The sequence below is a fragment of the Syngnathus floridae genome, chromosome 1 (assembly GCF_059516105.1).
Source record: "Syngnathus floridae isolate MCC-2025c chromosome 1, RoL_Sflo_1.0, whole genome shotgun sequence".
Classification (NCBI taxonomy): Eukaryota; Metazoa; Chordata; class Actinopteri; order Syngnathiformes; family Syngnathidae; genus Syngnathus; species Syngnathus floridae.
The window spans coordinates 13,720,058-13,745,062 of record NC_142413.1 but is presented as its reverse complement, the minus strand read 5'-3'; the positions used below and the strand labels follow the sequence as shown (position 1 = coordinate 13,745,062).

Genomic DNA, 25,005 nt, shown 5'->3' with positions numbered 1-25,005 from the left:
CACAGGCAGAGTACAAAAACAGCGATAGTCGGCTTTCAGGCTTGTGAACTTAATCTGACCTTCTGTAAACGTTTTAATGCACTTATCAAAGTCTGCAGTCTTTCAGTGTGTTTTGCACAGTTTGCTGCTCTCAAGGAGATGAAAGACAAAATTTACAACACGTGTTTGCTCCATGTGCATCTCCAGGTTCTATTAGAATTCATCCTGCTCTTCATGCTTTGACATCATGTAACAAGTGATCAACAGTACCTCACCATTGTGAGGTCAACACAAGAACCTTAGCCCGTCACAATGTCATCATGTGCATGAAAACATTTAGAGAAGGTCAAATTAGGTTGTCCTGAAAAGATAAAGTACATTTTAGGTTCATCTTTTTGTGAGTCGTATTCAGGCTTGCATATGCTCACTTTTTGCCCAGGTGTCTGGCCACATCGCAGCGCTTGAAGCCCTCAAGGTGATAAAGGCGCTTGGCGAGCCTTTTGGCAGCTTCGTAGTCTGCTCGGCAGCCATTGGCAAGGTTGTCGGTGCTACCGCGCTCCAAATGCTCCAGACTGCCCAACTCACACTCGTCTGAGTCTGTGAGGTTGGCGTCGCTGTTGGGAGGAGCACAAACACATTGACGAACAAAAAGAAACAACCAGCCCATGTGTCCAGGTTAATGAAACTTAAAGCCATTTTTTTGCACATATTTTACACAATAGATTTATGCCCCTCTTTGACAGTTTATCAGGCTAAGGCAGCTCTCATCTGCCGCCATCGCTCGTCTAAAACTTTAGTTTACAATACTTCACTACTTTGAGGTGAATGTGGCTCTGACACAAGAAGCACAAAGTGTTCTCTCAAGTTGCCCCTGAGTTAAATAGCCTCAGCTGACTGGCTAAGTTGTGTGTGACACTATGTGACATTGAGGCAGAGTCGTCTCTGGATCCCGTTTTGGGACTGGATGTATTAGTCACCCCTATTAGGAGCAGTTATGCAAGTTGAGAAAACAGTAGAAGTTTCTGTGAAGTGAAAATAAATATCTGTTTAGCAACCAGGCAAAACTTGAATGATTTTTTTTTTAAAAAATGGTCACGATCATAAAATTAGGCTTTAAAATCATTAAAAAACAAGCTGTTGTCTTTGCTCTCAAACACATTGAAACTACAAGGTGGCCGTGCGGCGAACTAACTACAGTAGTCACTCGGCTTCACAGCGTCAATTATTCATTCGCTTGGTGTTGTGTCAGCGTGGTGTAAGTCCACATAATGCAGACACTTTAGGGAAAGCCCACCATTTATTAAATTCTGCATGTTTCAGCCTGCAACACACACTTCATGAGAGATATTTCAGCAAAGACTCATGCCAGACTATAAATGGTGTCACTAGCCACTATATTAGCCGAAAAAAATCATGAAAATTGAAACAGTGAAAAGCAGTTAACGCTGTATCTTCACAATTTCGTAGTTGTCAGTTTGGACATGTAACGTATGATGGGTTTGGAAATGAAGCTCTTAATTCACTTAACAATGTGCGTAAACACGCATCCGTTTAACTTACAAATTGTGAAGTTTAAAATGCAAGTCTGCACATATATTATGTATGTATTGTAGCATGTCGGTGTCATGGCAAGATTTAACAACAAGCACAGCTATAACTATCATCACGAATATCAAACGAGGCATTTCACAACATAAGCTCTCATTCCTATTTTCCTCCATCACTCCAAATGGCATTTGTTCATCTCCTCAGGGTGAGCAGCAGTGTGGCATGTCAGAAATCCCACCAGATCGTTTGCTTTTGCATAATCAGATCAACCCGATTGAATTACCCTCACAAATTCGATACATTACTAGCCATTAGCGTTTTGCATTTGCCAGATACCATGGGTACAGCGAAATCCAAGGACTGTGTGCTACATGAATTTGTAAGGGCTGCCAGCCTCAATTGTGCAGCGATTCAAAACATCCCAAACTGCTATGTGAATAGAGACTAACAGAAGAATAAGCCACAACCTTGTAATACACAAAACAAACATTTCCATTTTACATGCTGCAGGCGACAGGAGCTGACTAAGCCTTTGCCGTGACCGCATCCACACACCCTAACAATTTGCTACACCCAAGGTTATATATTTTTTTCTTAGCTGATTAAATAAGACCTTAATTATTTCCATAACGCCCATGACCTTGAACTATTTAAAAGCATGCTTGGAGCCACTGTCCTCAACAAAAACAACTCCCAGGTTCACGTCAATCCAGCAAGCGTAAGTAAACAAGACATTGATGTTCACTACCCAGAATTAAAGTACAGTTTATTATCTGCCAAAATTCCTTTCAAGTGGAGGGTTCTAAGCTCATCCTTAGGGACAGGGTGGGCAGCTGTTATATCCGGTAGTGTGAAACCATTAGAACAGATATGTGTGCAAAGGCAACCAATGGACTTGGTTAGGGAAGTGTGGGGTGATCTGATTCAGATGCTTCCTGTAGACTCAGAAAATTTCATCATTTATTCAGATTACACATTACATATGTCTGCAAATAATGCGACACAAAATGGAAGCAATGTAGACTATAACAAGACAGTATTTTGCTGTTTATGCTGTACTTAGTTGCTATACAGTAATCTCTTGTTAATCGCAGATAATTGGTTCCAAAAATCACCCACGATAAGTGAAATCTGCTAAATACGGTCACCAACAAGGAGTACTGGGCAGGCTAACGAGTTAGCGGAAATATTCTAATTCGCGATGGTGCGAACACGCGAAAACGGACTTCTAAAAGAATGTAAACGAACATTTGGAGCAATACTACATTGTCCTAAAGGTTAGGTACATGATTGCTCAATTTAGAAGTTTTATTTTGACTTTTAAATGTTTTTTTTAATTTGGATAAAAAAATCCGCGGTGTCGTGAAGCCGCGATTAACGAAACGCGAAGTAGTGAGGGATCACTGTATACCTATTCACTGGAGAGCACCAGTTTGTCTTAAAATGTTTGCGTCAGTGATAGAGATACAGTGAGCATGATGGTGCATGCCAGTGACTCACCTAATCTGTACCTGTGGTACACGAACACCTTAGTTGTCTGCCTCCGAGGTATGTTCATTTGTGTGTGTGTGAGCAAGAGTGGGACAGTAAGTGATCGTAGTGAGGGGTAATCAAAAATGTTGAAATTCTGGCATTTCATTGTTTAAGTGTGATTCACAGTGCATAACAGAGAAAACAGCTGATGAGGATTGCAAATATGATTTCTATGAAGAAAAGAAAAAAACTTTTGCAATGTGTACTGTCTACTATTGGCTTTTTAAGCACAGCAATGTTTGCTCACATTGATTTCTCGAATTGTTGGCCACAGCACGGGTCAGAGAACGTTCATGAAGATAACCAAAAGGAGAAAAAGAACATTTTAATAGGCTGAAGAGACTATTTTAGGTAAAGAAACTTCAGATCGGTGCAGGACAAAGTAATTCTAATTTCACGGCATAAATAATGACATTTCAAGATGTTGTTGTTGTTTTTTCCTGTTCGATTACCGGACTGCTCACTATTGGCTAAGACGCTAAAATGATTAAAATATGCACAATTAGTTATGTTTATTAAATATTACGGGCTTGACAGTGATTTCCCTTGCAACGCCGGTTCACTCTTTCCACTTTGCCACGCTGGGAAACCGCTTATTCAACAGTAAAAGCTTCCATTGCTCTTGAAATAAAAAAGATTCAACTTACAGGAGTTCCAGCAAAAAATCGAAGTGAGCATCATATTCCTCCTTCCACATCGTTTCAGATCTGGGAAATTACTGGTTAAAAGCGCGATGTCGGACCGACACATCATCCGTCTCTCGCTCTAATCTGCATAGGTCCGGTTGGATATTTTACTCCGAATGTTAGTGTAGTGAAGCGGAAGTCCGCTCTCATATAAATCCAGCCTACGAATGATACGTCGCTGTATTATTCCGCCCTACTACCAAGGCGCGCGGAATAAAGTTGGATTTTTTCCTAGAAGTTTTCTTGCCTGTCTGAAAACTCCACGGCAGAGAGGATGTAGGGGCGGAGCAGAGCACCGCGGAGACTTTTCCTGAGGCAAGGTCTGATCTTTCTGGTTCTGTGTACAATGGCTCCTGCCCAACTTCCTCTGAAGCCGCACATCAGTTCAAGAGACGTGCATATCCTGGATTTGGGACCATGTCGTTTAAGAACAGTCCATCAACGCAATGTTATTGTTTGATCTGTTTGCGCTTTTAATGGGTTTAAATTGTGAAGCCCTTTGAGACTTGTCTGTAATTAAGGGCTGTATAAATAAACTTGACTTGTACTGTATTTGCAATGTAGTACAACATTGCTCAAACAAAAATAAAAACCGTGGGGCAAGTGGGTAAATGTGGCAATGTCACAGTGCAGTGAGCAGAATATTAGATCCGGAATTTTACCGATTCATGCCATTTTTTATTACCCCATTTTCCGTTACTGACAACTCACCTATTCGCTGTTTTCATGCCTAGGATGAAGTCCTGTCTCCTGTCTAGTGTAAATTGCTTTGATGCCATCTTGTGGTAAAATGGTTCCAATTAGCTATTTTATTTCACTCCCTGACGAAGGATATGGGAATTTATATGATATGAATATATCATTTGAAATGATTGGTTATTTTTCCACAATCAACAAACGAAATGTAAATGCTGATCTCTAGAACAAACATATCCGTACATGACGAAATGTAAATGTCAAACCACAGCAGCCACAAAATAGGAAAACATCATGACACACTATTGCATGCCTTTCTTCCTCTTTCGGATTATGTGGAATGAAGGAAAAATAGAAGCTGATGACAGAAAAGCAGCTGGAAGGTCAGGAATATAGCAGAAGATAAGAATAGAGATTCAACAGTGATGGATTGTTCAATGGGATTTATACAGAGTAGCAATCTGTTCCATGCAGTGGTTTGCAGATGAATACTGTGGGCGCACACATCAACACCAGAATGATTTTTTTTTTAAGCACAACCTTTGATCAGTTTGTAAACAAAGTTCCATGACTCATGGATAACCTTTGTCATTTGCTCAAGTCTTTCACAAACAGCAAGTACAGACAGCACAGATGTGATTTTCTCATGGCAGCTAACACAGGGGATGACTTAGCGGCTTGCTAATGCATGCACCCACAGAAAGGCTCCATTAGTCAAAGCACTCGCTCTTTCCAGTGAATTTATTCGAAACTGCTTTCAACCAGGAAAAGAGCACGGAGCATAACAAAAACATCAATAACCCCATTTTAATCCACTGCACGCATTGATATTAGTCCCAGGATTCATTGCAATTAGTCTCCCGCCCCTCCAGTTTAGCAGTATAGTCACTCATTAGCATTCACAGCAACACATCTCACTGCATTTGAAAAGGTATCATGATTATTTCAAATAAAAATAGCGTCGGTTTAGAAGTCCCTCTTATTTCCAAGGTTATCATAATTACCAAAAACTAACAAAATAAATAAAGTTGAATTAAAGAAAAACCTTTATGCTAATGGAATACAATGAAAATGAAAATACTTTTCGTTTAGAAAACAACTAACAAAAACTAACTATGATTAAAGTATAACAAAAACAGCTTTCGTACTTGTCTTCGTCAGTTAATATCATATATGAGACTTCAGGGTTCATTTTAAGTGTGTTTATTTCAGTATTGCTTCACAGATGATGGAATGTCAAATAGTCATTTGAAAAGTGTAGCTCACAGAATACTTGGTGACCTTTTGTTTAATTATTTTTATCTTGCATTCGACAATGACTTAAAAAATCTAAAACAAATACTAAAAATAATCAAACCTAAACTAAAATTGAGCTTTTTCATAAAAAATAACAAGCTTGCTCTACAAAGTAATTATAACTAAATGTAAAAAAAACAGGAAAATAAAATGTAACTATAATGTGAAATCTAAAAACTATTATGACCCTGGCTCGTTTGCTAAAGTTTATTATTTTAGCTAGAGGACAAAAACTGCCTCAACAACAAACTACAGTGGCCTTTTACGGACAAAAGAATAGAGATTCCAAATTACTGTTCACCATCCATTTATTTGTAACCTAGTTTTCCTGCCCAGGGTTGCAAGGAGATGCAGACATTCTCATCTGATTTAGAAAATTCTATGAATTGGCATAAAAACTCAAGAGGCAGACCACCCACTCTGATTCACACAGTAACTGAATGGAATTTTATAATCCAGGGGTGTCAAACTAATTTTTGTGGCAGGCCGCATCATAGTCATAGTTTCCCTCAGAAGGCCGTTATGACTGTCAATGTCTTCGATATACTACATACAGTATAGGCTACCCAACAAACTGATGAACAACTGCTTTTGCAATCAGAGACTAGTAAAAATGGTTTACATTTTTTACAAAGACGAATGGTAATAAAAATTGCTCGCAATGTCTATATTCTTAAAGTGAAGACTATTTGTGATTTTAGTAATGACACAAAGTCGATGCAAAATTGTCTTCACGGGCCACATAAAATGATGATGGCCGTATTTGGCCTTGAGTTTGACACATTGCTATAATCCATCCTGTTCACTAATAAATACATCACGAATAAAAACCGCTTTGGTTGCAATAAATTTTGTTAGAAAGACAAAAACTAAATGCTAAAAGGAAGACACGATTCTCTTATAAATTTTGACTCATCAGAAGTCAGACACAAAGAGAGAAGCATGTGTGGAAGAAGCACAAAAGTCACGCAAACCTGTTATTGTTACAGTGAGACTTTGCAGTCACAGACTGCAGCTAAAAATAGACAGGAATAAATCTGTTGGTGCTAAAATGATTCAGCGACAGTGTGTGTGAGTCTGTGGGGAGAATGCAGTAAAATTCATGTGCATGTGTGTGAGTGCGTGTATACGCGTTTGTGTGTCTATGTCAGTACCAGAGAACCAAGAGGGGATAATCTGCAGGATGGTTTTGCCACGCTATAGAATCACATTCAAGGTTTTATTCCAGCGGTGTCATGCGTAAATATGCATATGTGAGTGCGTGAGTGTATGCTTGAAAACACAAAAGACTCAGCACATAGAGAGGTTTGAGGTTCCATAATTGTGTCACTATTCACAGTTTTGTTTGCACATGCGCTGCAAATATGTGCCTTCACGTGATTGGCATAGCATACATGTAGGAGATTAGTTCTCAAGGCAGGGCTGCCTCTCTGATATGGAATCAAATGTGCTTGGCATTTATCTGCTGTGCATGAGCTTAGATCTGGTCGAACTGAACGCAAGTGGGGGTGGGGGGGACACACTCGCAGCATGTTTCCCACACAGATGCACTGTGAAAGACGTGCTTGCATGTAAATGGGCAGCCACAGATCCTGTACACGTTCAGATGAGTAAACCACATTAACATCTACAGGTGCATAGTCGCTGTTTGTGCAATGGATTTCTGAGCGTAGTGGCTTATTGTAGTGTCTTACTTTTGTCCCAGTGCCTCATGTTAAGCATTTCAATGAGTTGTGTTGTTTTTAATTACACATCTGTTGGCTACATGTCTCATTCTCATCTCAGTCTGAACTGTACCCTTTGTATTCCCATGTGTTCAAAAGCTTACTCCAATACATGTGCAATTCTTGCCAGTGTTTTATATATGCTCAGGGGCCCTGTTGTCTACTTTACTGCATGGAGCCTGGTAATAGCAATTAATAAAGGCAAGAAGGGAAATGCGGTGCCTGCCAGTACTGCTTTTGCAAAAAAATCCTTCCTTGTGCTCAACAGCGTTGCATACTCGTGCATACTTTGTACCAATAGCGGTTGTAAGTGCTGAGCCACATGAAATTGTGTTATTTCCAAACACGCGTGTTATTAAGTCTTTTATGAATGATCTTAATGTACAATAAATATCACATGCTTGCATTTAAAATATACGTTTATAATTCAGTCGTTATCATTGAGGCGCATGCCAATTAAGTCAGTAAACCTCTCGCATGAAATGCTGTAAGATTAATTGCATGTTTTTTTTATTCTGAATCACTGAGACAATCAGTTTTGACAGTTCTACTATAACGTTCTAGAGATGGACTTCACCTCAGTAAAGACAACTTATCTTGGTGACCCTGGGTGGGTGCCAGACTATCCAAAGGGGAGGGGGAGGTCGGTACCAAAAAAGAGGACACAAGCGGATACATTGTAGGGGAAATATTTGTTTTTTCTCACATCTGCTCTACAGATGATATGAGTCACACAAAAGAAAGACGCCAAAATTTTCATTAGGGTTTTAAATTCCACAAAAGAAGACTGACTTCAAGAAACATGTTAAAAAGGTTCTTAATTGTCCACCGTCAATAACAGAAAAATAAACACTAACTTGTACTATATTAGCTGACACCCTCTTTGATTTCCCAAAAACATTTGTTGAATAGACATCAGTGACTGGTTCATTGCAAAATACATACCGTCTTTAAAAGAAACCTAACCCACCAGATGTCTCCATTCTGATTTTAATTGATAAAATGTGTAGCGAGGCTGCCCGCACAGAGGGGCTGTAATCTCTCTCTCTCTCTCTCTCTCTCTCTCTCTCTCTCTCTCTCTCTCTCTCTCTCTCTCTCTCTCTCTCTCTCTCTCTCTCTCTTGCACACACACGCACACGTACACAGTAAGAGCCTGCTGCTCGCTAGAGGAAAGCTGAAGACGATGATGTCATTGGTATAAACAATAGCTCTTTCAGTTTGGCACTGGTGGTCAGGAAGCAAGCCTGTGCCTGAAGCACAACATCTGTAGATGGTGGGATTGGACCCACACCATCTTATCAAAGCTTACTGATCTGCGGAAACACCGGGAAAGCCTGGAAAACAAATCCCAGCGGTTAGCAGAGGAGATCATGTCAGAGGTCTGCACATCTATTTAGCATTCCAGACGATTTGTAACTGTAGAAACGCGAGTGGGGGCAGTGTGAGGGACGAATGTGTCTAGGCAAACCAAACAGCCGTGCTACCATAGTTCAGGTTACATGGCTTTCCTCATATGGTTCCTGTTACCACCGCCCCCATTCAGTAGCACTCATCTGCGTTAGCTCGCCATGGTTACTACTAAAGTAATCCTTGGGGTGAGTAAAAAGATTTGATACATGCATCCATTGAATCACATGTCACAGACAATGTTCGAGGAACAGGAGTGTGAAGTGATCTGAAGTGATCAATATCATGCTCTTAGACATTTTCCAGTGTTAAATGCAGCCAGACGTATTAAAAGCTCATCAAACACTTAGAATTTGCACATTTCACCTTTTGCAAATTTTCCCATTGTGGACTTACAAGATGCTTTTTTAATCAATGCATTGTCCTTCCTTTCCAAAAAAAAAAAAAAAAAGATGCCCACAGCTACTACTAATTAGGCCCAAGGACAACACGAGTAGACCACAAGTCTGTTCTGAAAATAGGTCACCACTGATGGGACACTGTGACAAAAAAGAATTCAAATAGATGAACAATATTAAGATTTATAACGTTAACATGGAACACATTTGTTCTGTACCAAGAAGAATTCAAATAGATAAAGAACATTAAGATTTATAACCTTAACATGGTACCCGTTTGTCCGATACCAAATATTCTATATTTTGTTGAAACATAAAAAATATTGTGTTGTTACGAAATATTTCTTAAGTTTAACTTGGAGAAACAACAAATAAAAAACGCCTGTTCCTTCAGCTGAATCACCTCTCTGCTGCCCATGCAGCCTCACGCCATCTACTGGTTTCGTCAATGTCATAGCAATGGTCAGGAATTCAATGACATTTCTGTTTGCAACTGGACACATGGGGAAATCTTCCATCATTAAATTGACCATTCATGAATCGATCCCACACTGCCCGTACACAAGTCTGGCAAGTGTATCCTCATTATTTTTATTTTAAAATAACAAATTTTATCAATTTAGTTTGGTCCAAAAGGAACTTAAAAGGAAACTAAACAAGGAAACAAAATGAACCATATTTAGTATTTCAAAGAAATTGTTTGTCTTAATATTTTTAGTATTTAAACGTTTTCTAGTTTGGCACCAAAAATGAATGATCGTTAGAATAATCTTGATTTTACTTATTATCAAAATAATCATGATTAATATTTTTTATTCATGTATATTGTTTTCAATAAAGTTGCTATTGGGTGGGGAGGTTATGCAAACTAACCGAACTGAACATAACGTGAGACACTTTTGACATTTTTCATTCACCAGCAGGTAAAGAGAGAGAGAGAGAGAGAGAGAGAGAGAGAGAGAGTCTCATATTTAGAAACATCAGAGAGGCTGATTATTAAAAAAAAAAAAACACACATCTATCACTGTCCATCGAATGTCATGTTTCATTAGCCTGAAGTGAAATGTGGGTTGCACCACAGTTCGACCTCCACATAACAGTACAAACGACACAAACCAGACTGTCTTCTTACCTGACAGAGTTGAGCATGGCTCCACAAGTTTCCATGGCATCCTGGGAGTCAGTATGGTATCCATTCGGGATGGCCCAGCGTCCAGGCTGACTCAGAACAAACTCTGACCTGCTTCCTGGTATGGTGGTCCTCAGCGGGCTTCCTCCTACTCCTGCCGCAGCCCCAGCGCCACCTCCAGTACCATCCCCTTCCCTGTGTTTTTCGGTTGGAGCCTCTGGTCCAGCCTCAGCCCCTTCCTGCTCTTGAACAGTTGCCAGCTCCAGCTCAAGAGGCTCAGGGCCCTGTAGGAGAGCCCTCTGTTGGATGAGCGGTGTCAGCGGCGCTTCAAAGCTGACGCAGCTGTCAGTCTCGTCGGTGAGCGACAGCACGTCTAGAGAGTCCAAACTGCTGTAACAGGTCCCGCCTCTCAGCAAGGCAGACTCCACGATGCGCTCAAATGTGGAGCTGAAGCCATCTCTGTTGTCCCCCTGACCTTTCTGTCGTTCTTCTTCGAAGCCCGTCTCCTGTTCGTTCTCATCTTCCTCTTGCACCTGCTCAACAATCTGCTCAAACGCTGAGCTGAAACTGTCCTGGTTTCTTCTCCCACCTCCTTCTTTTGGCACATCCTCCTCCTCCTCCTCCACTTCTGTGTCAGCCTGTTCCACAGTGGTTTCAAAGTCAGAGCTAAAAGTGTCTAAGTGTATATGAGGCCCACCCTCGCATCCTTCATACTCCCCCTCACCACCTTCATCCTCTTGATTCCCATTTATGCCATTCACTAATCTGAAAAAAAAAAAATGAGGAGAAAAACGTGATTTCAACATAAGGCAAATCAGATTATTAATTTTGTCGTCAGGACATGCACATGTAATATTTCAGCTTGAAAAGCTCCAATGGAAACGGTTCCAATTCCTTTTTTGTTGTTTGCTTTTTTTAATAGAACTATATAGGTACAATTTTACTATTAAAAATTTTCAGCATGAACCAGTCAGCAGATAAAAAATTAAGAATGCCAGTACAGTTCTACGACGTCAAAATTTTTTCTTCAAATCTGCTAACAGTGCTTGACTTTGTTATCTATCCAATTTAATTATCTTTCCATAAAGTAGTTTTCAGTTGGGTACAAATGCATTGCAGCCTATTTACCGTATTTTCCGCACCATAAGGCGTACTTAAAGCATTTAATTGTCTCCAAAAACGAAGGTGCGCCTTTTAATAAGGTGCGCCTGTTGTGTGGACCAAATTCCAAAATCTGTTGTTGTGTGGCTGCCGCCACAGGGACGTAATATGCAGACCCAATGAACCAATCAGAGAACATTACATTATACGTAAAATACATAGGCCGGGGTGGTAAACCAATCAGAGAGCTGTACGTAATACGTAGAGTAGGTACCTCCGCCATTATTGATAAAGAAATACTACCAGTTTGTGCAAAAAAAAAACAACAGCATTAGGACGCTCCAAAATGGCATCGACAAAGAGACATGCTTATGGAGGCACGATTTAAGCTTTCTGGAAAATCGGGATCATCACCGAGGAGTAACGTGATAACGAAGAGACAATAACGAGAGGGATCTTGGCATGTTTAATGGCGAACTTTGTGTGTGTGTGCGCGTGTTTGTTGTCCCATTTAATGATATTAAAGCTGATAAAAGGGTCGATAAACAGCTTATGTGATGCTCTGCGCAAGTGAATGCTCCGCCAAAAACAGATTCGGTTGTGGCGATTTCAGCGCACTAAGCCTCCCCTGACCCAATCAGTGGAAGTTGAAGGAACTGAGTCATATTTTTCTCCTATGTCATCCATCTTACAGTTCTTCACATTGAAATAGTTATTTGGGGACAAGGTGAACTGTGTAACTAACCGTCCAGCTTGCTGGGGCTGAGTTGCTTGGTCCTCAGTGTGTGGTTGCATCCCGTCATGATTTCCCCCCTCCTTGTCTCCTCTCATCTCATCTTCAGCATGTGCTACCTCCTCCCTTGTTGAGCTCGTCTCATCATTTCTGCATTCATCCCCGTTTGCCGCATCCCTCTCTTCCTCCTCCCCTCCGTCTGTGGGTTGATCGCGGACCTTAGGACTCTCTTTCAAATCATCTTCTCCTCCCTCTATATTTATTTCTGCCCCCCCTTCAGCGTTACCGTGTGCCTCCTTCTGTGTTACCTCCCCACCTTCACTGATCTCTTCTTCTCTTCCCCACTCAGTGCGGTGCTTCACCTCTACGCCGGGCTTGTCTAGCCCTGTCTGGTTCAGAGTCTCTGTAAGCAGATTGTTGATACTTGGGTAGTGCTCAGCTGGGTTCTCTGATGGGGTGGGCCACGGCAAAGCCTGCCCCTCCTGGGTCATGTTGCTCTTTACGTCAGGGTGCAGTTGTCCACTCTGGTCAGGGAGGAGGACCAGAGCGTCAGAATTGGAAACTGCTCTGATGCTCTGAAAGCACAGTGAGAGAAGTCTGTTAACACACCTGAGAAATGGTTAGTACTTGGTCATTGATGTTTTTTTCACTGTCAGTTAAAAGCCACACGGATTGTATATGTTCTACTCTCTTTAAATAGATATGTTGGAGTTGCAATTCTCAAGCATTCCACAAGGTCCCAAACTAGCATCAAAAAGAAGGTATGAAACACATGCAAGCAGACATTTATTTCATAAAGCCCAAGTGAATTCTGTCAAAATTATCCAATAAGCTCACACATATGCAGCTACATTTTATACAGCTGAATAACTGTCTTCCACCAAATGTAGCAAATTTGAACAAGTTCCCCCCTCCACAAGCATAGTTACAGGGGGTACTAACTAACACCAGCCCGATTACACTAAGTCAACCCGTGAAAATAAGCACCCCCCCTCCCATTTTCAATTCCTAGTCATCAACCGTTTCTAGTTAACGATGATTCCTAGTGATCTTGAACTCTTTGCCAGCGTGGTTCTGTCATAGCATGATAGACTCCAAACTTGGAGGTCAATCCTCAAGCTCGGTCAAAGTGATGGCTGTTGAACTGCAAAATGGGCTCTAAAATGGGGTTTAATGTCTAGGTTTATCACAGGTATCAATTCTACAACAGCCAATATCATTTGTAAGTGTTGCGTTTCATTTGTTTTCGTTCCTGCGCTCCGTGAAGGCGCTGTTTCTGGGGGTGGTTCCAAGCATTCCTGTTCAGCTGTCACTCGTGATTCCACGCCCCGCTCAGCTAGTGCCACGCCGCCCACGGCAGATTCGGGTCAAAATTGTGAAACTCAAAAAAACAACATTTGAACCTGAAAAAAGAGATGTGAATCTGAAACTATAAAACATGCAACTGAAAAAAAAAGGTGAAACCTGAAAATTAAAAGTTTATTCCGAAAAATGTACCAAAGCAAAGCAAAACTATTACTATTTTTCAAACTTCAAGCTCAACACGTTTATTTTCAGTTTCAAGTTTTATTTTTTCAAGTACGAGTTTTGTTTTTTGTCAAGTACAAAACTCTTGACCCCAATCTACCCCTATGTTCCCTGCTTTAAGTGTGCTTTGTGAAAATTGCATAATGTGATTTGAACATGGTTTTTTTGCTATTGGTGAAGTCCGTGTTGCGTTCACTTGGCAGCAAAAAACCTCTGGGACTCATCTTCGATTACTCAAGGGCAATTTTAATGAGCTAATTTGTGTGAATTACAAATGCATTCCTCTTTCTTTTTGAATGAACAAGATACAATACAGATGGGTTTGGTCAATCACGTGAAGCCAATTAATGTTACAAATATTAATGTTCAGCAAATTCAATGATGTATGAGCCCATTCACTGTCAGCCCATTTAAAATTGAATAGAAATGTTCACGCATTAAAACAGGTTTTTGATAAACGTGGACGTCCTTTTATGGCTCTCTAAACAACTGATCCATTCTTGCATAATTATATTGGGCAACTAATTATTTTATATTTTCACTATGCTTGTTTTGTTATTGTTCTGAAACAAAATACAAGCATTGGAAGTCGGGAAGTCAACCACCTCAACATGCTCAACATGTGTTGTTGTATGATGTCGTTTTTTTCTCTTCAATACACTACTAGAGTGGAGTTGAAATAAAAGGGACCTTTCAAATGTTGGTTTCAAAAATGTTTACAAAAATATAATGTTGCCTTTTCCCATTTGCAAACTGAACCTATTGTCTGAAGAAGTGATGAGAAAATTGTGGATAAAGAAAATTATTATTCATAGAATGACACTTTCTGGTCACATTCAGCCTAATGCCAAACACAGATTTGATTTTTATTTTGAACATAAAGAAGTACAATTGTCTTCAAAAGCCAAGTCTGTCGACTGAACTTAGAGGAGCCAAGCCAATGGACCATGTTTTTCAACTACTGAAGAAAAAAGCAACAAGACTCACAATCTAGTAGCAATGGAAAGTGAATGCAGTAAAGGGTTGATAAAAAAAATCTGCTTGCTATATAAATAATGGACTTGCAAAGTTATGACCTGTCAATTTATTGGCTGTGGCACACAGGAAGTGACCCTTTTTTCAATTCATCTACCTCACGTTGGAAAAATCTGCCTTCTTCCACTATTCTGTCATTTTTATTCTCCAGTCTAAGTCCCAGTGTATATGAAAGGCAAATCTCTCAATATTTGGAGAAGGGACAGCCAACTGGCAATCTATGGGCGTTAATATTTGTTTTTGGATGCCAAACTGCAAATACTATGCACCGACTGCAATATTTAAGTTGTAATATTATCATTCACCACTATATGGCAAAGCTGATTTAGTTGAGCGGGTCTCCCCTATACGATCCCCTATACGACAACATGAGAGGGCCTTATCATCTTTGGGTGGATTCGGCCAATGATATGCGGGACAAAAACAGCACCTCGATAATAATAAAAATGTGAGTGAGTGGATTTGTAAAGAGAAAAAAAATCAACAAAATGATTTTTAGATTAAGCCACCCTGCGCCCCTAACCCTAGTCCTCCTTATTTTTTTAAGGACTTTCTTCATAACCCAAACCTATCCCAAGTATTGGTGAATCAGTTTTGGCAGTCTGTCGTCTGATGCGGCCCCCCCAACATTTTAAACATGCTGTAGTGCAATCCATGCTTAAAAAACATACCCTTGATCAAGCTGTGCTGTCTAATTTTAGACCCATTTCCAGGCTGCCTTTTATTTATAAGATTCTGGAAAAAGTGGTGCACATGCAGTTAAAATTTCTCTTGGATGAACATAACATCATGGAGGTTTTCCAATCAGGTTTCAAGAGTCAGCCCTGTTACGAGTTTTTAATTCTGGCAAATGACAACGGAGACTCCGTGGGCCTGATCTTGTAGGATCTATAACTGCAGCGTTCGATACGGTTGACCACAGTATTCTGCTGGTTCGTTTGCAGCCCCAGGTTCTCATTGCTGGTGGTCCTATTTGGTTGGCAAGCCTTTTTGTGTTAGCCTCAGTCGCTTTGACTGCTGTTCCGCAGCTCTGTTCCACAGGGTTCTATTCTGGGGCTCTTACTGTTTTCATTGTATTTGCTTCCTCTAGGCTCCATCCTATGATAACACTTTTCTGAATTTTAGAAATATAAATAGTTATTTTAAAAAAGAGAACCCAATTGGTTGTTGACAGAATTTTCACTGGGATACTCGAATGCCGAAATATTCAACAGCTGCAGCCCTACATTGAGACCCCTGTTAGACTGTCATATCTTTATTGTTTAATAAAAGCCTTAATCCATTGGATTAACCTGCAAACTATTGCTCTTCAAAATCAATTAATTGCTCTTTAAATGAAGTAATTTATTGATAAAATTGCTCTTCAGAGAAATAAAGTTATTTTGAGCCTTGTATGATAATTGTTCAATCCAATGATGCATTTGCAAAGACTGGTTAAACAGTCAAGGACATTGCCATCTGAAAGGAAGGCAGATCTTAAATAGAACAGCAAAGTAGAACTCAATAAATAGAATTGCAGATGTTTTCAAACGGCAGCAGGATGCATTTTATATGTCACAGTAGTTCACATGCTTGGAGTAAAGATGTTTTGTCGTCACAAGGTTCAAATGTGTGTGTAATATTGAACAGATTAAAATGTTTCTTATATTATTGTATTACAGCAAAAGACAAACACTGTAGAGCGTTATACTATGCCAATCAAAACAATTTCAAGATAAAATGATTGCATACTGCTGCTGTAACGAAATGATGATGCCTTGGAGAAAATAGCAAAAAAGCAAAAAGAGAGGTTCTCCCCCATGGTAAAGTATGTGAATAAAAAATTATGATTCACTGTTGGCAGATTCGACTGGACTGTAGAAGCTTTAGTCTTTAGTTTAGACCGGAGCATGAGGACGCTGGTCCACTTAATTTTTCATCCGAGTATGAAAAGTAAGATGCAAATTAAGCAGAAGCCAAAAACAGATGCAAATTCACTTGAGGCATGTCTCCCATTTTAGATTTTCTCTGGTTGACGTGACAAAGCTAGAATCAAATACAAATCTTTGGCTTGGCATGAAGAACTTGACCATAAATGTAGAAATGGAAATGTTATTAAAATACACACTAAAATGCAACTCTTTTGTGCTTTGTGTTATTTCCGCAGGCAGGCGTTGTGTGTCTCTGCTGCTGTCCTCTAATCCCTCTCACTGTCATGTGATGATCTCAAAGGACGTTCTGAATGATCCCTCAGCAGATTCTTTCTGAATATGAGCTGAAATTGGCTGACACATTTTCTTCACTGGGCCGTAGTAATTGGAAACATAATCTATTTACCAAATGCTGTCGATATATTCCATCTGCAGACACCAATCCCATGGTAGCACACAACATGCCTGCATTTTATTTGATTACTTCAGTGAGCTGCAACACACGCACACGCACACACGTACACACATACAAATGTACATTTTTGAATGTTGTCAAAACAACTAACAAGCCTACTAGCCCTCATTAGTGATTGTAATTGAATCCAAATAGCCTTAAACTAAAATGTAGTCCACAGTGGAGCATTAGTAATTACCAAGCATATGCAAACAAGCACTATTAGCATCCATTTATGCAGCTCTATAAGCACACATTTGCACAACACACAGTCAAATGTGAGCACGTACCCAAGCAAAACAGTGACAGCGCTCCATAAATGGAAACAGTGAACGGTTATGAAACCAGACATGGAAAGTGGGAATTCTCGCCGTGTCTGTCTCCAGTGTTCCGTTTCTCCTCCTTTCTCTCCTCTTCATCTGTTCCACATTATGTCTCCTAATATCACTGCCTAAATCCACTGTCAGGCTCTCATTTTGGAGCTAATTGAGCTAAATGGCGCTTAGAAAAAGAGAGCAGTGGTACTACGCTGCATTGTCATCTCTACAGAGAAAAGCAGATGTGCTCTCACAGACCAGAAGGATGCATGGAGAAGCTATGTGTGTGTGTGTCCATGTGTGTTTATATAACAGCTTCGGGATTCTTATTGCAGTTCCACTTTTGACAGCAGTACATTGAAGCTCTCAAACCTTATCAAAGTACTTTAATTGCACTTGGACCGCCTACCAATCATGTGCACACACGCACATGAGCAGTCAGACAATTAAAAAACCAGTCTGCTTGACAGCTGATCAAATGTTGTTGCTTACGCCTTTCAGTCTTTTATCTTTTAGACACACACACACACATCTGCATATTGTGCACATACTGTGGTGTGATGTATTGATCTCACTCTGACACACAGTCGTGGCCCACTGGGAGGCTCTCAGATAACCATGATTGGGATCTGTCAGAGATCCCAAAGAGGCTACTAATGCAATCAGACTGGAATTGAACAGACTTACTTGTTGGCAATCACATTTAACACAATCCACTTAAAGACTACCATCAAACCATGTGAATATACACCTTTTAATTTCATATTCCATCAATGAAAATGTATGTAAAGAGAGACATCCATGTTTGAGTTTATATTATCTTTAACTGTATATTTTCTTATCTCTTTATACATTATAATTCAATGTTGCTCTCTTAGAACTGCACCGTGAAACATTTGTATTAAATTGCCCCTAAAGGTTAGCTTTTGCAAGTGAGACATTTTTATGCTTCTCTTTCATATACATTGTGCAACCATTTTTATGCTTCTCTTTCATATACACTGCACAGTCACCACTGATTGAGTAGTTTTTATTTTAGCATAGTTTTGTTTCTTTTATTACTAGTATGACCGTGAAGATTTTTCAAATGGTACTTTAAATCACCAAATGTTTAGGTTGACTAGCATCCTAGAATGTGTGTTTGACCTTGGAGTTTCATCTAATCAGATCTCTTGTTTATACACTTCGACCTCTAAAGTGACCTTCATGTCTGATGCATATACATTTGTGAATAATTGCGTCACTCGTCATCCCAGCCAAATGATTAATGTGATGCATGATGAGCAGTTTTGCATAGCTAAGCGTAACAATGCAGGCTACGAATACCTCGGATTTTGTGGTATTTCTTTCAAATGTTAGATTTGCTGCAGCTTTTCTTGACAATATGCAAAATCAAGTCATTCAGTTTCATGTATAGCAAATGATTTATTCATGTTTCAAAGGTAACAATTTTAACAGCTAATACAATATGCATGAATGCAAACAATGATGAAATGAACAATGACAATAAGATGTGAAGTCTATGCCCAAGCCCCCCCGCCCCCCTCCTGCTGGCTCCCTCGATCAGCGACACACTCAAATAAATCCCTCACTCGGTTATAAATGACCCACTGACCCTTTTCACCTGCATGCAGCACAGCCTCTACAGCCACGGTCCAAATCTTTAGTGTCACCTTTTAAAAATGTATTTGTGTGTCATGCATACAGATGGGGGGGAAGAAATAATTTCCTGGTTGTCAGCCCAAGACAGGAAGGCAGGAAACACAAAGTTGGAAGCAATCCAGGGTGTGTTTTTTGCCTGCCTACTATGTCCAGCCAGAATCAAGCCTCCAGTGGAGCGGAACAGTTCCCCAAATCATGTCACTTCCAGCACATCAAGGGCCACCATTTGCTGCTATTTACACATGCAATATCCTCACCATACAACTAAACACATATAGCTGTGAGAACTGCTTCATCAGCAAACTTTTAAGAGAGGGTTGGAATCAATATTATGAGATGCTTATATACCAAATTTATCCATGAATACATTCAGATAAATAGATTTTTCATCCCATGAGGGAAAGTCAGCGCTTGCTTTGCACAACTGGGGCACAGTCACAGCTTTCCTCTCGAGAATCTCACAGAGATAGAAAAATATATTTAATCTAAAATGTAGCATTAAGATTGACAGGGTCGCTAAGGGGTCGAGCCCAACCCCTGAATGATTAATTAATGATGTGTGTCGGTCCTTCTTGTCCATAAAACATACATAATGTATGGTTTTATCTTATTATGGGTTTATTCTAGTCCACTTAAAACACAAATGTATCTTTGAGGAAGTTGTAACACACCATGAATTTCAATGTTAATGTTCCTGTTTAAAACCTAATAAATATACACTGGCAACACTTCAAATGATCTATTTTTGAAGTGCATCCATTTTACATCTTTTGCAGTGGTAGTATTAGATCTTCGCTTCTGCCAATGAAGTGTGAGACAGTGAGGCCTGACGCAGCTGCTGGAGCGTCTCAGTGTCTAACACCTTGACTTTGAGATTAATACGCTGGAGAAGCATTGACTGCTCTGTTGTCTCAAAGCTGTGAATTGCAAGGGATCTTAACAAGACATGTAAATGTGTATAATTAAGGTAATTGCATCTTTTCTAATGCGGATGATAATTAGGATGCCATTAAATGCCTCTTCCAAAAATGCCCTGTTTCAATATAAGAAAAATTCCTGCACCCCAACACACGCACACACACTCAAAATGACTGTGCAGTTAACTATTTAAATCTCTAACTATCCGAATGTGTCAACCAACTGATTGTGAACATGCATTTGTCCCATGCTTGTTTTTCCCAGAGTCCCCCAGTTCACTTTAAATGACATAAACAAACTAGATGGTCAGGGCTCATTGTCTCCTTGAGAGTGAGGGAGGGAGGGAGGGAGGGAGGGAGAGAGAGAGAGAGAGAGAGAGAGAGAGAGAGAGAGAGAGAGAGAGAGAGAGAGAGAGAGAGAGAGAGAGAGATGTCCTCCCAGCCTCCTCGAGCCAGTAACCATGACAACAAGATGGCTAGGAGACTTGTTTCAAGCTCAGTTGAGGCTTGTGCCCTTTCTTTTCCTCCAGAATAGACCTCGGTAACGTTTTGAAAAGCAACGCGTCGTCGGTTTAACCAATCCATACGGAAAAGGAGCAAAACACACACACCTGTCATAAAATCTTGATCGACCTGATCGTTGTGCGTTCGCATGAACACACTGCAGGTCTAGACCTTCATGTTTCGATCCCAGATTAGCAATAAAAACAGCACGTCTAAGCAGACCGTATATCATGATGCACAAATAGACCAAAAAGCACGTTGAGATGTTATGACACCCTTACGAAATAACCGCAGTCATCCAAGATGAATATTCCTTCACTCACCGGTAAAATGCGAGTGGAGATGCTCCTCTTCCGCCGTCTGTCTCCGTACAACCACACCGGGGAATGGAGCGAGTAGACGGGTTCGTTGTTTCTACCTCTAAAATGTGTCTCTCTCGCTCTCTGTCTCTCTCTCTGTCTCGGTCTCTCTCTCTCTGTCGCTCTGTCTCGGGCTCTCTCTCTCTCTCTGTCGCTCTCGCTCTCTCGCTCTTTTTCTCTCTCTCTCTCAGTTCTTGAGGACTGACCGTCCGCGCCTCCACCTCCACACGATGCCGCACAGAGTCGCCAAGTGGGCGGCTGGGATGATCCGGAGCACCGTCACTCTCGTGGTGCTGGAGCAGCGCTTCACTGGGGCCCGTGCAGTCTGCAAGGCAGATGAGCACCAGGGCTGTAACCGTAGCTGGAACGCATTTAAAAACTCTAAATGTGTTATATGTACAGTGCTGGAAGAGAATGCAAGACTCAAATGGATGTCCTCCTCTTCAACTCACGCTGGCCTATTTATTTCACAGAGTATTGACATCACATGAGTTCTGATTGGAAAGGGTGGGGAGGGGGGTGGAACAGTGACCCGAAAAAAAGCACCGCATGCAGATGATTTACAACCAGCTAAATAGTCCTGTCCAAGGTCTAAAGTACCACAGACGTCAAACCCAAGGCGTAAGCATTCATCATGCAAGTTTGGTTTAGTTTAGATAAGACATTGACATCTTGGGAAAACAAGATGAAATAACCCGGTCATATATTTTGGGCCAACTGCAAGATAAATAAATCAAGCAATTTAAACCTGATGTGGGGCCATGCACATACTGTATTTTGGATTATCAGAGGAATACGCTCAAATGTATCTTCTTTGCTTTTTTTCTGACTGCACTATCAATTCAATTAAAGGCCACCGGAATGAGAAATACACAATAAACCACCGAAATGCAGACAATCAATTACGCGGCCTAAAGAACAGAGACAAATAGCTCTTGAGAAATACTGATTTATGAGAAGTTGTGTTGCTGTCTTGTGGACACCATGTCTTTGTGAAAGTGTTCCTCAAAGAATGCGCAATTGATTTTTTTCCCCACATGTTAGAGAAAAGAGTGAAATTGTGTTGTTAACAGGCAATTGGTGTCTGCCCTGAACTGTGATGATGTGGCTGCTTTGTGTCTGTCAAATAGAAGAATGTTATTTACCTATGCATTCCCTGTTAGCTGTCTGCACTGTCCTCAGCAAGGCTCAACCCTGATACCATTTATTCTCGATAAACCTCCACAGTTAAATTAGGTATGTAAAAAAGAGGCAAATGATTTTGACAGCAATATTTTTATATATTATTATAATAATATATTATTATATAACATTTATATTTTTTATTATTATTATTATTATTATATATTACCATGTTTTTTCTCCACAATTTAAAACAGATTTCATATGTCTTCCTTTTGTATGCTTTAGTCAATATTGCCCCCAAGGATGAAGAATAGTAGTACACACTGTTTTTAGTCATGTTGAAATCAGTTTGGCTGGCCCTGTCTCGTGCAAGTCCACATCCTGTTCCGTTTACTGCTGGACCAATGGCGAGTCTGGAATTTGTTACCATGTTAAAGAGAAGCTGAGGCTTGAGTTTTGCATTAAAATGATTTTATTGTCTCTCGTGTTTTTTCACAGTCTGGGTTCTGACTCGGCGAGTAGAAGCAAGTACCCTCAGCAATGAGATGTAACCTGGAGTCACTTATTCAGTGAACCCCGTTTATGGTAGTGGTGGTGGGTTTTCCATCATCTACCCCTCCCACATGCTTTGAACACATTTAAACGTAACTTTCAAATTTCTTAAGTATTCCTTTTGTGTGTGTTCCCACCATTTTGTTGTCATGAAAAGGGACGTAATATTTAACTTAGAGGAATCTCATTCAGACCTTTTCCAAATAAGAGTGTTTGTCACTCCCAGTTCAAAAATACTGATACATATGTTAGGATACTGATACAAAAGATACATACGTTTAGGTTTTAGGTTTAGGTTTTATTTTACAAAATGCCATAATTTTGTAACCTAAAATTGAACTCGAGCTTTATTGTAAAGTCTGCATGGATCGAGAAGCTCGGTCAATGTCGGGATCTTCTGTGATCAATAGCACATGAGAAGGAGAAGGGGGGGAGCAGAAGTATTAAGAAGAAGGAGGTTTATAAAGTCATGAGGGGGTTGTGGGCAGAACAATAGAGGCATGTGTTTGAAGACAAGGGGAGGAGAAGGTTAGATCGGCAAGGCCCACTGTGAGGCAGGTAGGGGGTGGGCGGAGATGAGGAGACATGATAGGAGCAGTGCGTGGGTACACATGACAAAGAGAGGATGCACAGCTGACCAGAGAATGTGAGATTCAAAAAATAGTTACGGGGGAACCCACTGCAGATGCTATGTCAATCCTAATTACTAATTCATTAACCTGCTGCTCTCCCCTCCCCCTGCTGCAGACGTACACACAGACGCACTCACTGCTCCCGCATCTGTGTCCCTGGAGAGGTGCAGGGATGGATGGAGAAATAAAGAGGTGCGTCTGCTGCTAAGTGACATCTGCTGGACCATGACGGCGGAAACATTTTGGGGACACTGGAAGTCCCTGATGTGACAACGGGATGGAGGGAGGCAGGGCGGAATTATTGCTGGGCGATGGAAAAGATAACAGCTTGGTTGGGGTTAGGTGGTCCCCCGTGATGATGCATACAGAAGTGTGTTGTTGTGGGGTGTGGGTAAGGTTTGCAAGGGTGTGCCTGTCCTCCGACGAATGACAAATCAATAGGCCAATGTTGATGAGCTCAAGGAATAACGTTATGAAAATACACTCAGTGGCTATGACATTAGGTGTTTTGAAAAATAGTGTGCAAGAGAAGGGGAAAATGATACTGCTCAGTTATAGCAACGCAAAAAGCTACATTAAAAATTAATACCTCTGGTAGTGTCAACACAAATTACAATCAATTCTCTTATTTCTTTCAGTCTGTGTATATTGACATTTCTCTTTTTCTACATTTTATATTTGCTATGGCCCAAAATATTTCTTACTCTGAGTTCTACACCAGAAACCCCACAATCAATAATAATGTGAAGTGTCTTTTAAATTTTATTTTAGATTTTTGCATTGTATTAAAAAGAAAAAGAAAACAATACAACACATACAAGTACACAAGTACATAAGTATTCACAGCTTCACAGCCTTTGCTACATGAAGCTCCAAATTGAGCTCAAAGGGTTCCTTATGCACTGATCATTCTTGAAATGTCCCTGCACATTAGTTAGAGTCTATCTGAACAACAATATAAAAACAATTCCAGGCAACAAACTTTGATAAAAGTTTTTGGGCAATAACAACATTTTTGAGTTTTGCTCTTTTTTTTTTTTTTTTTTAATACTAACCATTTCCTTCCCATTTTCAGCAAGGTTGTGCTAAATAATATTCCCATAAACCTGCACCAAATCACTCTTGATTGATCATTCATCAAAATGAATTCCAAATACTGCACATGATGTCATTATGGGTGTTGTCAATCGAGTACACCTACACAAACACCTACACAAAAAAAGGAGGATACTGATTAAATTGGAACAAGTGAGGGGAGAATCCTGCAAACGAGCATCGATCCAAAAGGCTTAGCTCTTATAATCCGGCTGCCGCAACAGGGCAAGCGACAGGGAGCTGTTTGAGGCATGTACAGTGCACATATGCACATGTGGTGTGGCCTTATCAGCATTACAATGACCTCATTGTCGGTCTTTTCAAAAGAAAGATGCCTCAACTTCATTCATTTTTTTGACATTATTATTCAGACTCACTCATAACAGCTCCATCAGCCAACCGTGTGCGTGCGTGTGTGTGTCATGATGTCCACAGGCATGACAAAATGTGACACACTGGCCCAGATAAGTGGGTCTTGAAGAGGTTTCCATCACTTTCACCTGTGACCACTGGTTCGCCACATGGAGCATAAGTGGGAGCCTTCAGCACATGAAAAATGCCCGTGTTTGTTTTCCGGAGTGTACATGTGCCTGCGTTTGCGACAAACATGGGACAGGCTGCCAACATTATGACAGAGTCTGCCATGTGTGTTTGAGACTCATTCTGTGTATTGTGGTCGGCGTGCC

General features: G+C 40.5%; 1 protein-coding gene and 1 long non-coding RNA gene across 2 annotated transcripts in view; one reads left to right on the top strand and one right to left on the bottom strand.

The window, feature by feature from the left end:
• Positions 1-21,023, bottom strand: part of psd2 (pleckstrin and Sec7 domain containing 2) — a 30,663-nt gene extending 9,640 nt beyond the window's left edge. Inside the window, exons 1-4 of the mRNA XM_088372308.1 lie at positions 20,880-21,023; positions 12,243-12,805; positions 10,400-11,161; positions 408-593 (exon numbers count right to left, since the gene is read on the bottom strand). Coding sequence (XP_088228434.1) covers positions 408-593; positions 10,400-11,161; positions 12,243-12,721 — 1,427 coding nt within the window. The 5' untranslated portion in view covers positions 12,722-12,805; positions 20,880-21,023. The remainder of the gene's footprint in view (positions 1-407; positions 594-10,399; positions 11,162-12,242; positions 12,806-20,879) is intronic.
• LOC148404212 (uncharacterized) lies at positions 8,580-18,823 on the top strand. Its single transcript, XR_015857808.1, has 4 exons — positions 8,580-8,841; positions 10,407-12,849; positions 12,931-12,991; positions 16,939-18,823. It is a non-coding gene; the product is annotated as an uncharacterized LOC148404212 (long non-coding RNA).
• Positions 21,024-25,005: the final 3,982 nt, after the last annotated feature.